Here is a 15,356-nt window from a genome sequence, read left to right as displayed (position 1 = left end):
CCTGCTCATGCTCTGTCTCTTTCTGTCTCTCAACGATAAATAAATGTTAAAAAAATAAGTAGAAGAGTATTTTTAGGCTGTTTTTAAGGTCAAATATGGTACATTTTACTCTGACTATAACAACATAGTTTAGCAGTTGGTGGGTGGGGAGTAAGAAGGCCACGGTACAAGAGCTGCAAGACAATGGAGCTAATTTTCCACGCACAATTTCTAGGGGGAATTAAACTTCAGAAAAGGTTTTTAAGACTATGACAGTTATATTTTGGTGAATTCAACAATAAAGGACTGAAGTGACAGCTAATTATAATAAAAGATGCTTGAGCTGTAATAGTTGAAGTATGTGGAATGATTTATGGGTATGAGTAGTATTCTCAAAAGTCATTGTATCAAGATAATACATTCCAATTTTTTCCAATTAAAATATGAAAGCCATGAAGTAAAAAAAAAAAAAGTGGGAAAATAAAATTTACCTAAATGAGTCTTTTTATTTTTATTTTTATTTATTTTTTTTTTCAACATTTTTTATTTATTTTTGGGACAGAGAGAGACAGAGCATGAACGGGGGAGGGGCAGAGAGAGAGGGAGACACAGAATCGGAAACAGGCTCCAGGCTCCGGGCCATCAGCCCAGAGCCCGACGCGGGGCTCGAACTCACGGACCGCGAGATCGTGACCTGGCTGAAGTCAGACGCTTAACCGACTGCGCCACCCAGGCGCCCCAAAATGAGTCTTTTTAAATAGAGTTGTTAAAATCAATGCATTTCCTAGGTCTGACTAAGCCCTTAAAGGAATCCAGTGAAACGTTTTCAATAAACTTTTGTTAAAGGAAACAAAATTTGTATGTATGTATTCAACAAGCTTTTCTAGTGAAGATATTTACCTCAATATTAAAAACAAAACAAAACTCCATGGTTTAAAGTGGTATTTTTATGCATACAATAACTTATTTTCAGAATAGTGTATTTCACCATCACGAGGGCAACGTCAGAAATGTTCCCAAATTGGCGTCACCAGCTTTTGGGGAAGGACACTGCTCTGTCATCAGGCCCAACATTCAGAGTGAGTGTGAGGCCAGGCTCTGGGGGGCACACATCTACACTGTGGACCAGAAGTCAGATGGGGATGCAGAGGTACCATGTGTGAAGTGCTGAGGATAACGATGATGATATTAGCTCACACTCACTGAGCTCACGTGTCAGCTGTGATGAAGAAACCAGAGCCAGTCAGCTCTTGCCATCTCTTCCTTGCCCTTCAACACATGGTCCCGTAACGCCGCACCACCTTCAGTCTCCAACATTCCCTCCACCGAACCCCAGGGAGGTGACCATGCAGCCCCTGCCCACAACAGGGAGCTAACTCTCTCACGGGGTTGGCCTGTCCATCGCTGGAAGGCTCCAGTGTTAGAAGCTTCTTGCTCACATAGACGTAAGCCCTTTCTTCTGGAATTCCATCTTCGATTCCTAATTCTCCTGCGAAGTGGCTTTAAGCCTCACGTGGTTACTGAACACGCTCTCGTTTGGTAATTCATGCATTCACTGGATAAAACAATTTTAAGCATCTAGTATGTGCCAGGCACTGAAGAGGTGCTGGGATTTCATGCATTAACCCACAGTCAGGGGACCCTCTTCCAGTCCTTGGAACCCGCTCCCCGACACCTATCTGGGATTCTAAAAACCATCTGTGGGGAGGCAGATGGTGAAAAGGAGGAATTAACAGGAGGGCTTTGTTTAGCCCTCAGAGACTGAACATACAAACAGACATTGGTCAAACCATATATATAAAAAACAGATCTCTCACAACCTGCAGTAACCAGCCCAGAAAACCAAACAATAACTCCTGTAGCAATTTCCTCCAAAATGACCAGGACTTGATTAAAAATTCTCCAATCGTCCTCATTTTTCCTGCTTTCAAATTAGGATCAAACCGGAGGAAGCCACATATGTCTCCCTAACCAATCAATCGCACGATAAACCCCCTTCTAGTCCGCCCTTCCTATCACTCCCTCCAAGCGCATGCACCTGAAGCCTTTCCTCTTCCTGCCACAAAGCCTCCCCTCTGCCTGCCTTTAAGTCCCTGCCGAAGCCCTGTGGTAGTGGCTGACTCCCCAGCTGTAGCACACTCTTAATAAACAGCTTCTGCTTATTTTCACTTGGGTGGCTTTCATTTATCTTCACACCCCTGTTCAATTTCCTCTCATTATGAGCACTGATCTGATTAACTAGCTAAAATCTCTTTAAGTCTGTGTCTGAAAACCAAGGTTTTAGTTCTGTCTCCCAGATTTGTTAAGTGTAAATCTGGCCAGTTGCCTTGTATGCATTTTACTGCTGGTGATAACGTTGGGCAGCACAGGATATAGAATAAAAAGCCCCTCATCCATGCCCCTGGGGTGTCATTGCCCACGTCTCTGTGCTGTTAAGGAGGCCACATGCTTTGGAGATTTATGAAATCTTTGCCAAAGATCATAAATAAACACTAGCGCCTCTGACTTTCTCTTGACCTTGACCTAGGTAACTTATCAAGGAAGGAAAAAGGTTTCTTTGTCATCAGCTCCAAGGCTGCCATGTATTGAGCAGTAACCTGCTGCAGGTTCAGTGTTGGGTGTGTTAGAATATCTCATTCCATTCCTAGCAACTGTATGAGGTTGGTAGTATTACTTTAATTGTAGAGATACAGAAATCAAAGCTCAGGGGAAAAAACAAAAAACAATAAAAAAAACCTGATCAGCATCATGTAATTGTAAAAGGTAGAAAGGAAATTTGATGTCAATCTTATCTGATTCCAACCCCTACACTATAGTGCTGAGCAAGGAACTTATAACAACCAACAAAAAATAACAAGGCCTACAAAGAGTGAATCTAGATTTAGCCTCCTTGCAGAAGAAAAGTGCTCCTACAGCTATAAACCAAAGTCCACATGGGGAGGCTACTTTTTTTTTTTTTAATTTTTTTTTTTAACGTTTTATTTATTTTTGAGACAGGGAGAGACAGAGCATGAACAGGGGAGGGTCAGAGAGAGGGAGACACAGAATCTGAAACAGGCTCCAGGCTCTGAGCTGTCAGCACAGAGCCTGATGCAGGGCTCGAACTCACGGACTGCGAGATCATGACCTGAGCCGAAGTCGGCCGCCTAACCGACTGAGCCACCCAGGCGCCCCCGGGGATACTTTTGAAGTACTATACTGAATTCTGGCCATCCTATTTTATTTATTTTTTTATAAATGTTTATTTATTTTGAGAGGGTGAGTGGAGGAAGGGCAGAGAGGGAGGGAGAGAATCCCAAGCAGGCTCTGTGCTGTCAGTGCAGAGCCTGATGCGGGCTTCATCTCACAACTGTGAGATCACGACCCCAGCTGAAATCAAGAGTCAGATGCTTAACCGACTGAGCCACCCAGGCACCCTGCCATCATATTCTAAGAGGGACTTTAGCCAAATGGGATTATATATAGATAAAAAGTGGCCAGGATAAAGACCTGAGACACATCACATAAGGAGCCATGATAGAGATCTCAGATTATCATGCCATTCAGAACATATTTATTCAGGGAGTAGGAGCTGGAGGGACATGTGAGGGAAATTTTTGGAAATAAAGAATTTCCACTTGGAAGGACTTACTAAGGCCCATCTTAGCAAAGGCAGACAGGAGAGGGTAAAGTGATGCTCTTATTTCTTCACCTAATTGCACAAATTGAGACTATTTTTATAAGAGACAATAAACTGGCTTTGTAAGAATGCCTCCCAAGGGAGACTAGGAAAGAGATTTCCTACTTACGCCTCTTTTGAACAATACCTTCTGCCAAATTGTTCCTGTAAATATTGTAGAAAATAAGCGTGACTTTGTTAATGAAGGTGTGGCCTACTAATCTGTTTCCTCTGTAAGGAACCTGCCTACCTCCCACCCTGCCCCATTTGCTTCAGAATGCATCTGTACCCAAACCTGACCTTTCTGAGCAGCCCAGATAATCTTCTAAATCAACACCTCGGGAATTAATCCTTTGTTTGCCTTTACTGCGTGTTGCCCAAGGAATATTAATTATTCTGTTGCTTTTCTGGTTGAGTTTCCTTTTGCTTTGGTTCGTTTTTATTTTGCTTCTGACATCTGGTTACCCGCATTACCAGTGTTCCACTAGGAGCTAAGCATGTCTGTAGAAACTCATAAATTCTGGGGAAAAGGAAGGCGCAGTGCCAGCACTGACTAGGGTTGGCAAGATGCGCCACGGGACAGAGGCCTCCTCTTGCCCACTGGTTCACCCCCTGGGTGTTCAAACTCTGCCTCTTCCCTCTGTCCTTTTAACTGAAAGAAAAGGGGACAGGTGCCAGAACCAAAGGTGTGTTAAACCTTAGTTCTCTTTCTCATTGCTAATGTCAGGCACAACCTCAACCTGATGGAGGCTTGCCAAGAGTGACCCGGCCTGGTGAGCAGAGGGAGTGGGACTCTGCTCAATATCTCACCAAACGGTCACTGTCAGGAACTAGCAGCTACAGATGAAACCAGTAGTCTGGGGGCAGTAAAGAACCATCATTATTCAGGTGCTCAAGATATTAGGCAAAAAGCAACAGATACCAGCCAGTCCCTTTTCTGTTTGTCCAAATGTCCAGTGGACATGAAAACTGCCCCTTTCTCCTGACATTCCCCATTTCTGTTGACAGTTTGGTCCTTCTCTAGTGGGCCCACTTCCAGGGGCTGGAAATAAGCCCACTGTTCCTTCTGGCTCATTCCTTATGGCCCATCAGTCATTATGATGCAGCTTTTTGCCAGGTCTGTCCATTCCATTTCCTTGTAGCTCCCATAGTCCCTGTGTGTACCAGTCAGAGTGAAGCTCCCATAGTCCCTGTGTGTACCAGTCAGAGCGCTCCAGAGAAAGAGAACTGTCAGGAGATATACATATAACCAACAGGAGATCTTATATCTATATGTACATAGATAGGTAGATAGAGATAGAGAGATAGAGATAGAGAGAGATAGAGATAGATAGAGATAGAGATAGAGATTGATAGAGACAGAGACAGAGATAGAGAGAGAGATAGAGATAGAGAGATAGAGATACATAGAATTTTAAGGAATTGGCTTGGCTTGCGATTGTAGGAGCTCACAAGTCTGAAATCCACAAGGCAAGCTAGCAGGGTAGGGACTCAGGCAGGGTGTCTATGTTGCAGTCTTGGGACCAAATTTCTTCTGGAAACTTCAGTCTTTGCTCTTGAGAGCTGCAACTGGTTCGGTGAGGCCCACCCTTAGTATGAAGAATAATCCACTTTACTCAAGTCTACTGATTTAAATGTTAATCACACCTCAAAACAACCTTCACAGCAACATCTAGACTGTTTGAAGAAACAACTGGGCATCAAGTTGACACAATCTGCCTTCCCACCATCATTACCCAACCCTGTCACTTCTCTCTTTAATTTTGGCCATAGGCTCCCTGTCTCCCCACTCTCGTCACCCCTCCACCCATGCCCTTTGTCAAGGTCTGTTCCAGTCCTGCCAGGTCCCGGCCTCAATCACGATCCTCAGTGGCCCCTGTAGCCTGCAGGACTCAATTCACACACACCCTGTGCAGGGCAATCTCAGGCCTTCCTGAGTTTATCTGTGTCTTTCCTAGCCTTGGGTACAAGGGCTCTCCAACTAGAACATTCTGGGCTGGCAAGAAATTGCTCACAGATCTTCTAACACCACACTCGTTCCCAGTGCTGTGTATTTGCCCAGAATCCCTTTCTTTCCTCAGCTCACAAATCCCTTAAGGGTCAGCTCAACATCCAACATCTCACTGTGGCCTTTACTGTTTAGTCTGCAGGGATATTCCTCTTCCCAAGTCCCCAAAGTACTCATTGACAATCCTACTCATCGAGCACCAGGGTTCATGGCCTCGGGCTGTGGAACACAGAGGACCCTGACCTTGACCCTGAGCTTGGGGTAACAGCTCTACTGTCACCATCTTGAAGTTCTTGATAATTTTTTTAGCAAGAGGTCCCACATTTTCATCTCATACTGGGTCCCACAAATTATGCTGTTTGGCCCCCTTGGCAAATATCCTGGGTAGTCATGCTCCCTTGAAGAATGCTCACATATTTTGTTTTTCAAACTGGATTCTAAAGTTTTTGCAGGTTTCTGTCATTTTTTTCCAAACCCTCTGCCGTGATTAGGGCAGTTTCCTGAATAGAGTAAATGTGCAATAGCCACATTGATTACCTCTACCACTGTAATCCCTGCAATCCTTCTCATTGTTCAGTTGTTCTGTTGCTAAGGATACAGAACCCTACAATTACCAGATTTGGAATCACATATTTTTCATAAGGTAGCACGTGTAGTGAAAAGGCCTGAGAGTCCTTAAGTCCTAAATCCTGACACAAGGGATGAAGGGGTCGCGGGTAAGTGACTAACATCTACCCACCCCAACCCTCCAGCCCTTCACCTCAGTGTTCTCATCTGTAAATTGCATCTCATGCAATTTATTTTTTAAACTTATTATACTGGTTTAGAGCAGCATTTGTGGAAACACAGAGGCTTCAAGGAATATGTGATCCACCAAATTAACTGTGGAAAGCAGTTCATGGCCAAAAGGGTTTAATGAAGGTTCATCCTCTCCTACCCTCTTAGAGATTCTCAGAGCACATTAGCATATTAATGGCTCTGAGGAGTCCCACGGTAAAAGAAACCTATTTAAATGAAACCCATAGCTTCTCACTCTCAGGGAGTAGAGTCCCCTTCACAGTGAACGGCATTTCCTAAGACACACCTTGGGAAACACTAGACTGATTATTCTCTGAGCTAATTTCCAGTTCCAAGATAAACAGCCTTAGTGATTCTAGATTCCAGGCAGAGCCTGGGCTGTCGGGTCCCGTCTCCCACTGGAGCCACGGGATGTGTGTGGGTGGGCTGAACTGCTGTGCCACCACCCAGGTGCGGGTCACTGATGGTCTCCTCACCAGCAAGGTCACCGGGCTCCTGTGCCCCATGAGAACCGGCCTGTTTCAATGTACTCCTTTTTAGGTCTTTTCAGAACAAAGGTGGATTAAGGTTAAAATACATGTTAACAGAGTTTAAACAGGCCTATTCCTGTTTGCTCAAAATGCATTTTAAAATATTATTTAGGGAAAGCTGGGTGGCTCAGTTGGTTAAGCAACCAACTCTTGACTTCACCTCAGGTCCTGAACTCACGGTTCATGAGTTTGAGCCCCACATCTGGCTCTGCTCTGACAGTGCGGAGCCTGCTTGGGATTCTGTCTCCCTCTCTCTCTGCCCCTCCCCAGCTCACTTTCTATCTCTCTCAAAATAAATAAAAATAAACTTTAAGAACAATAAAAAATAAAACATTATTTAAAAATCTCCCTTTTTAGAGCCAAAGCATAAGAGACTGTTAAAAACTGAGAACAAACTGAGGGTTGATGGGGGGTGGGTGGTGGCACAGACCAAGTGAGGGTGGGTGATGGGTATTGAGGAGGGCACCTTTTGGGATGAGCACTGGGTGTTGTATGGAAACCAATTTGACAATAAATTTCATATATTGAAAAAAAAAATAAAAATAAAAATCTCCCCTTTTCAGAGTTGCCAGATTCTCGTGACCAATGAACCTATGGAAATCTGCTTTGAACTCCCGTCTACTATTCATTCAGGAGGGTATGTTCAAAAATTATAAATGTAACTATTTCTAAAAATGTGATTTTCATGTTTTCCTTCCTGCTTCTTGTACTTCAGCATCACACCTTCCAGAGCCCCTTGGTTTAAAGATTGCTGTGCCCTTTTCTTTCTACTTCACACACCCGTTAATCTTTTGTTTGTTTTGTTAGTGTTGTATTTTTTGTTTCCTCCATGGTGTTTTTAAGCACTCCCAAGACTCACAAACCCAGACCCCTTTGTGGAAAAGCCTGTGGTGCTATCCCTTTCCTCCCACAGGATTCCCTGGTGGCCGTGGATTCCGGGGGAGCACCCTGAACCATGGGGGAGAGGAATACAGAAGCACACATATTGACTCCCTAGTCTTTGAAATTCAACCCAGAGGCTAAGAGAGTCTGCAGAACTCAGTACCAAGCAACAGCAGGTGCCAACCTGTGGCCATCATATCATCGTGGGTGTGCAATCAGAAAGAAGTGAATGAGTAAAGGGTTTCTTGATGAACAGTATTGTTACCTTTTCTTAAAAGAGCTAGTGAGAAGAAATCTATAGCTAGGAAACAGCAAGATCATGGAAGAGAATGAATTTTCATAAATATAATTTATTTTTTATTTCTTAAAATTAAAAAAAAAAGTTTTATTTATTTATTTATTTATTTTCAACGTTTTTTATTTATTTTTGAGAGAGAGAGAGACAGAGCATGAACGGGGGAGGGGCAGAGAGAGAGGGAGACACAGAATCGGAAACAGGCTCCAGGCTCCGAGCCATCAGCCCAGAGCCTGACGCGGGGCTCGAACTCACGGACCGCGAGATCGTGACCTGGCTGAAGTCGGACGCTTAACCGACTGCGCCACCCAGGTGCCCCAGGTTTATTTATTTTTGAGAGAGACAGAGAGAACACGAGCGGGGGAGGAGCAGAGAGAGAAGGAAATAGAGGATCCGAAGCAGGCTCCACGCTGACAACATTGACCCTGATGTGGCGCTTCAACTCACCAACTGAGATCATGACCTGAGCTGAAGTAGGACGCTCAACCAACTGAGCCACCCAGGTGCTCCATGCAGTTTATTTTTTAAAATTATTAGCAGTGAGGGGTGCTTTAATGGCACAGTGGGTTAAGCATCTGACTTTGGCTCAAGTCACAATCTCACGGTTCATGATTCAAGCCCCACGTCGGGCTCTGTGCTGACAGCTCAGAGCCTGGAGCCTGCTTTGGGTTCTGTGTCTCCCCCTCTCCCTGCTCCTCCCCAGCTTGTGTTCTCTCTCTCTCAAAAATAAATAAATAAACTTAAAAAAAAAGTTTAAAATTATTAGCAGTGAAAGAAGAGTGAGGAGTTTGGAGAAAGACTGCCTGGATATGAATTCTAGCCTTACTACCTCCTGGAAGGTGACCTTGGGTAAGTCACTTAATTGCGCCTCACTTTCTGCCTTTCTAAAATAAAGCCATGATGGTATTATTTACAATAAAGGGTGATCGTGAGAATTAAGTAAATTCGTACTTTTTCAATCCTTAAAGAAGGCTTAGTACAGAGAAAGCCCTCAATACAATGAAGCTTTGATTTTTAGTATTATTATTTCTCCTACTTGCCATACATTGAAGGTAATAATTAGTAACAATAATCTGATTGCACTAGAAAACTTCACAAAATATAAAGCTGATGAAAGAGGTTGAATTTGACGCTTGGAAAATGCATTCTAATTCTTCATGTAATTGTTAGCCTCACACACAACTTTGTTCAAAGGAAAATCTGCTCTCACGTACGGGTCCTGCTGAGCAGTGTTTTATGCCACACTGAGGCAGACCAAGAAAAATCCCACGCAGCCAAGCACAGTTGAAAGGAAACCTAACTTAAGATAGATGATTAAGCGTAATAATGGGATCCCAAATACTGAGTGCTATGGGGAGGGGTGGACAAGGTAGGAAACAGCACTTTTGTGGAAGCGCAGAGAGGCAGAGGAAAGGAGGTGGGTGTTGAAAGAGAACCCTCTTAGCAGGTGACATAGATGCAGGGAAGCTGATGGGATGCTAACTGTTCTTGAAGAAGAGTTTTAAACCCTGTCCCCTCCCCAGCTACATCTCGTCTCCAACCTCATCCAAGAGTATAGTCTCTTCTGAGAGGAAAATGAGAAAGACTGTTAAAGGAGGAATGAGATTTATTTTAGTTTTTAAGAGTTTGGTTTAGCAGAAAATGACAACTTTGCATCGATTTCCACCTCAGTCCCAGATGGACTCTACCGACTTGACCATAAATCTAAAGAATAGGAGAGCCATCTCCAAATGCCTGATTCCTACACAGGTTAGAAAGTGTTTTACTATTTTACAGGAGAGAAGAGTCACAGAATAGCATCTGTTCTGTTTTTATTTTCCAATATTATCTTCATTTGGAAGATGGCCATAATAGCCACCCTTAAGTTGCTATGAGAACTGAAGAATCAGGTCTGAAGCTATTAGCACAGTGCCTAGCACATACATACTAGCCTTTCGTAAAAATTAACAAAGATTTCTTCCACTCACCTCCTCCCAATTCCCTGGCCTCGGTGGAGTTTAACCTGTTATTAAATTTACAACCAGCATAACAATGCAGATTTCTGCCAAAGCATGTGCCCTGAAAACACTGATGGCTTAAACATTTGCCATCAATGTATACATTTCATTCCAGCCTTTTCTCCAGCCTACTCAAGGGTGCTCTCCAAGGACTGTTTCCATGGACAGCTGGTGAATATGACACTTCATGTGCCCTCTCTTCATGGAGATGTTTGGAATTGTTAAAAAGGAAACCCAAAATGGAGTGACTTATGTTAAATCCCATATCTGCAAACCAAGATTTAATATCTAATTTAACTGCAGTTTCAACCACTCTGGAATGTAACATTTAACCAGCTAATATGGAATTACCTGGTCCGCACTAGTGAAATAATCCACCAGAGAGATCTCTCCTGTTACCCTTAGCGAGGTGACTTTGCTTGAAATAATTCATTCTTTGCTAATAATTACCTTCCCCCCTCCCTTTCTTCCTTTAAAAACTTTTCCCTTTCTACAGCCCGCAGAGCTCCTGTTTACTAATTCGTGAACGGTTGAATAAAGCCAATTTGATCCCTGAATTTACTCAGTTGAAGTTTTGTTATTTAACAGAGTGCTGAGCACCTTTTCATAGTCCTCCTTTCTGTGAATTTATGATGGATCAAAAAATAAGTTTATTTTTTAACCTGTTATTTCACTTACTCCATACTGAAGATGCACCATGATATCCATTTAGGTTTTTAAAAGTAAACTCTGCTGGTATATCTGAGCTGGTCTCTTTGAAGGAGAGAAATCTCAGGAGTCCACTCTGTTTATTCTCCCTTTCATTACCTGGCTTATGAGCTGAGAACAAACCAGCTATGCGACAGGACAGGGTCGGAGGGACAGATCTGGAGGCCCAGCTCACACAACAGCATAATAGAGAGGTTGCAATTCTCCAGTTCCTACTGAGAAGGACATTTAAGTGAATGGCAAAGAGTTGATTGCTCCTTAGCAAAGGTGCTTGACTAGTTGTGAAACAGAGCTGGGTCCTGGTATTGTCCCATGTTGTCCTCTGACTCATGGGCAAGTCTGGTCTTCTCCATACATGAAGGGAAACTATCACTTCACAACGTGTAAGCAAGCAGAGATCCCAAGATGGTTTCAAGTCTTCATTTGACTAATAGGAAATAACGTGCCACCCATCCTTCATCTGCATTTACCATGTTTTGTGGGGAAGACTTGCCATTTCACAGTGAGGATCCATTTCCAAATGAGTACACAGCAAGGGATGAACATTAAAAGGTCAGCCTACTTTCCTACAAAACACACAGCAAAAATCAGAGACCAAGGAGTAAGCCTCAAGCAGGGAAACCAACTCTTGACTATTCATGTCCATTTGCCTAATGAAAGAAGTAAAAGGAAACGAAGATAACTTGCTCAAACATTTGGAGAAAAATGTCATTAAACCTTAATAATTCAAACCCCAGTCAAAAGGAATTCACGGAACTTTAAACCTTTTCAACTAACATTGCTTAATGACAAAGGAAATACAATTTGGTGGTGGGGAAGTGCATTTAAAAAAAAAGGCAAAATGATTCTCAAATTAAAAACCACCTAGAAGCAGAATTTACATGTAATCAGTATTGTGATAGAGCCGATTTTACCTATTATAGGAGACCAAGCTGAAAATTTCTGGGCAAAAGATGCTTACTGATTAACAAAAGATGAATTCAGATATTTCTATAAATTAGACTATTTTTATCTAACTCCTCTGAATTCATGAGGCTTTAATATTGCTTTTGACTTACTTCTGGTTTCTGAGGTAAGCCAAAGTTGCTATAACCCATATTTTTTATATCTGTGTTTGAAGGGCTATCACACAGATATGTTAAATCAAAATTTATATTTTTCATTAACAGAATTAATACTGAAAGGAATTGGCTTAAAAGATTTAGTACTGAAATTCAATTCAGAGCTCAGGTCTACTTATCTTTAAAATGGAGACAATAATAGTGTTTCCATCATAGGATCACTGTGAGGTTTAAAGTAAATAATTCATTTAAATGGTTTAGAACAGCACCTGGCATGCAATATAAGCAGTTATTATTGTCATGATTGTTCATGGATACTATTATTTTGCTCAGAATCATTTTTATATCAGTAGATAGCGCCTTCAAATTTCCTGAGCAAATATAAAATAAACCATGTTTTGTCAATCTTGGATGGTGTCTGCATCCTAAAACTGATCAGAAAATTTTCTTCCAGTGTTCCCTTCTTGCTGTGGGGAGACTGTATTATTAGAAACAACAGTGGTTTGGGGTGCCTGGGTGGTTCAGTTGGTTAAGTGTCCAACATTGGCTTAGATCATAATCTCACGGTTCGTGAGTTCGAGCTCTGCATCAGGCTCTGTGCTGAGATCTCAGAGCCTAGAGCCTGTTTTGGATTCTGTGTCTCCCTCTCTCTCTGCCCCTCCCCTGCTCAGACTCTGTGTGTCTCTCTCTCTCAAAAAAAAAAATAAAAAATTAAAAAATTAAAAAAAAGAAAGAAACAACAGTGGTTTGACCCTCAAGACTGGATTACTGACTATCCTTTAAATATAAAACTAGACAAAACAACCTTAGATAGATTGTACTTTGGCTCTATACTGTCTATTCCCTGGAGAGGGAAGTAAGTGGACTTCCACAAACTAGTATTTAGTTTGCCTGCTGTATATTTCTTTTACAGCTGCCACTGTTACCTGCCTGAACCAAAAGAAAGGAAGGTGTGGCATTTTAAGGACAAGAGGACAACAGTGGAAATCAGTGGGGGGGGGGGGGGGGAGAGAGGGGATGATTAAATCCCTGAATCCACCAGTACAAATATCAAGTTACCTTCTCTCAGATTTATCCTATGTGGTGATACAAGTTTTTTTTACAAGTTACGGCCTTGTGTCTATCTGTACATCCCTACATTCTTTCCCATAAGAAATGCAGTACAATTCACCTGGTAATTCCAGTGATCTGAATATTAAAAGAACTCAGCTAAAAGCACGTATGGGCCACTTAGCATGCATGGTTGACCAGCCAGTCTTCCTATGCACCCCAGGATGCAGAACTTCCCGCCATCAGTTGACTGGTGGGAAGAAGGTGATTTGCAATCCTCTGTGGATCGCGCTGGCACAAATAAATACCTGAACATTACAGATTTATCAAGTGAACCTTCAAGACATTTGAAGCGAATTATTCACAAAGAGGAAGATGACATCCTCATGTTAATATATTTATTAAAGGAATAACACAAAGGATTACTGTTCTCAAACATACTACCCTCCGCTCAAGTTATGTTTTCCTCTGTCTCACAGATTCTGTGACCCCATGCTGAACATTTAGGCCCGGATACCATAAATTACATGCCATCCTGCTCTCCAGAATCTGGAGGTAGCATCTGAATTACAAAAGCACAGACACAACGGTAGCATTTGGGGTGGATGATGCTGTCAAGGAAGGTGTCTCATTTTACATTAAACAGAGGCGAGCCTGTTAAAACTACACAGTTAAAAATAAAAAAATGCTGTAGGTTTTATTTCCCACAGACACACTATGGGTGACCAAGCGCTTTATGAAGCTGGCACCTCTGATGCTGAGGGAACTCAGAGTTCATGTGATGTGCAAGGATTACCTGCCCCAGTGACTGCCAGTCTAAGCCGGCACTGCCGATGTAAACATGTTGCTTGTCCACGATCCAGAAGGAAGACTGCAGCCGGCCCTTGTTGTAGGCGGTCATGTTCATGTAGGTCACCTCGGCTCCTGGGGAGATCAAGGACATCCTGGTCAGCCTCAGAGTCAAGGCCTTGAAGGTGCAATCAGACATCTACCAGCAGCAATACTCATGGTTTGCACTGATCACAAATGGCATTCGGGGAGGCCAAATATTTACATTAGCGTGGTGCACAGAAGACCCTCCAGGAGTTACTTTGTTCTCAAAAGAATCCAAAAGGAAAATCATAAGAATTACACCTGCACCTGGTCACAGGAGGCTCTAGTATCCACAAGAGACAAGAACTGTGGCTTCTCCAGTCGGATGTGATTCAAATCCCAGCTCCATCACTTACCACCCGGATGGTGAGATACGTGCACCAAACTTTTTTTCTTTTAGAGAAATTTTCATACAGATTTGCAATCAATAAAAGGGTCGCCCTGTTTCATATTACAGCTCTCCTTCGCAAGACATTGTCTCTCTTATCCTTTCTGTTCGTTATTTTCACCCTTGACCCCTCAATTGCTTTTGCTTCTTCATTATCCCTCTTCATGACTTAATCTGGATTTGGCCTCCTACTGGCCTTTCTTAATCTGATGGTTAATTTAAGCAATGATTATGTAAGCCTTACAAAAATGCAACCGTGAATGGTAAACTAGGTCACTCAAACTACTGTTAAAACCCAAAAACACATTTTAAGATCTAAATTTAGTTTTTTAAAAACGTCTTATTTATTTTTGAGAGAGACACACAGAGAGAGTGGGGGAGAGGCAGAGAGGGAGGGGGACAGAGTATCTGAAGCAGCATCCAGGCTCTGCACTGACAGCAGAGAGCCTGATGTGGGGCTTGAACTCACAAAATGTGAGATCATGACCTGAGCCGAAGTTGGACGCTCAACGAATGAACCACCCGGGTGCCCTTAAATTTCAGTAACTCTTTAATTTTTTTCAAGTTTATTTATTTATTTATGAGAGAGAGAGAGAGACAGAGAGACAGAGAGAACAAGTAGGGGAGGGGCAGAGAGAGAGAGGGAGAGAGGGAATCCCAAGCAGGCTCCACACTGTCAGCTCGGAGCCCCATGTGGGTCTCGAACTCACAAACCATGAGATTATGACCTGAGATGAGACAAAGAGTTGGACGCTCAACCGGCTGAGCCACCTAGGCATCCCTTCAGTAACTGTCCTAAGCACGACGTGTCATAATTGTCATGCTGCTCCATATTGCTGCCTCAGGACTATGCATTTACAACTTCTCAAAACAAACATATAATCCACTGAATGCCATTGAGTCTATTTATTGATTTTTATTTCAGTAGAGTTGAAACACGAGTTTCAGGTATACAACACAGTGATTCGACAAGTCTCTACATTACACTGTGAGGCCCACAAGTGTAGCTACCAGCAGTCACCATGCAACACTATTAAAACACCACTGACTGTATTCCCTACACTGTGCCTTTTATTCCTGTGACTTCTTCATTCCCTAACTGGAAGCCTGAATGCAATTAAACTTAAAT

The 15,356-nt window shown here is 42.7% G+C and overlaps 1 protein-coding gene and 1 long non-coding RNA gene across 2 annotated transcripts in view; one reads left to right on the top strand and one right to left on the bottom strand.

Moving 5' to 3' along the window:
- Positions 1 to 15,356, bottom strand: part of PLD5 (phospholipase D family member 5) — a 381,286-nt gene that overhangs the window by 100,384 nt on the left and 265,546 nt on the right. The window contains exon 5 of the mRNA XM_049633853.1: positions 13,763 to 13,890. Within this exon, the coding sequence (XP_049489810.1) occupies positions 13,763 to 13,890 (128 nt within the window). The remainder of the gene's footprint in view (positions 1 to 13,762; positions 13,891 to 15,356) is intronic.
- LOC125925100 (uncharacterized) lies at positions 5,892 to 8,108 on the top strand. Its single transcript, XR_007458703.1, has 2 exons — positions 5,892 to 6,361; positions 7,537 to 8,108. It is a non-coding gene; the product is annotated as an uncharacterized LOC125925100 (long non-coding RNA).

This window comes from Panthera uncia, chromosome F1 (genome assembly GCF_023721935.1).
Source record: "Panthera uncia isolate 11264 chromosome F1, Puncia_PCG_1.0, whole genome shotgun sequence".
In the NCBI taxonomy this organism is placed as follows: Eukaryota; Metazoa; Chordata; class Mammalia; order Carnivora; family Felidae; genus Panthera; species Panthera uncia.
This window is presented reverse-complemented; position numbering and strand designations above follow the sequence as displayed.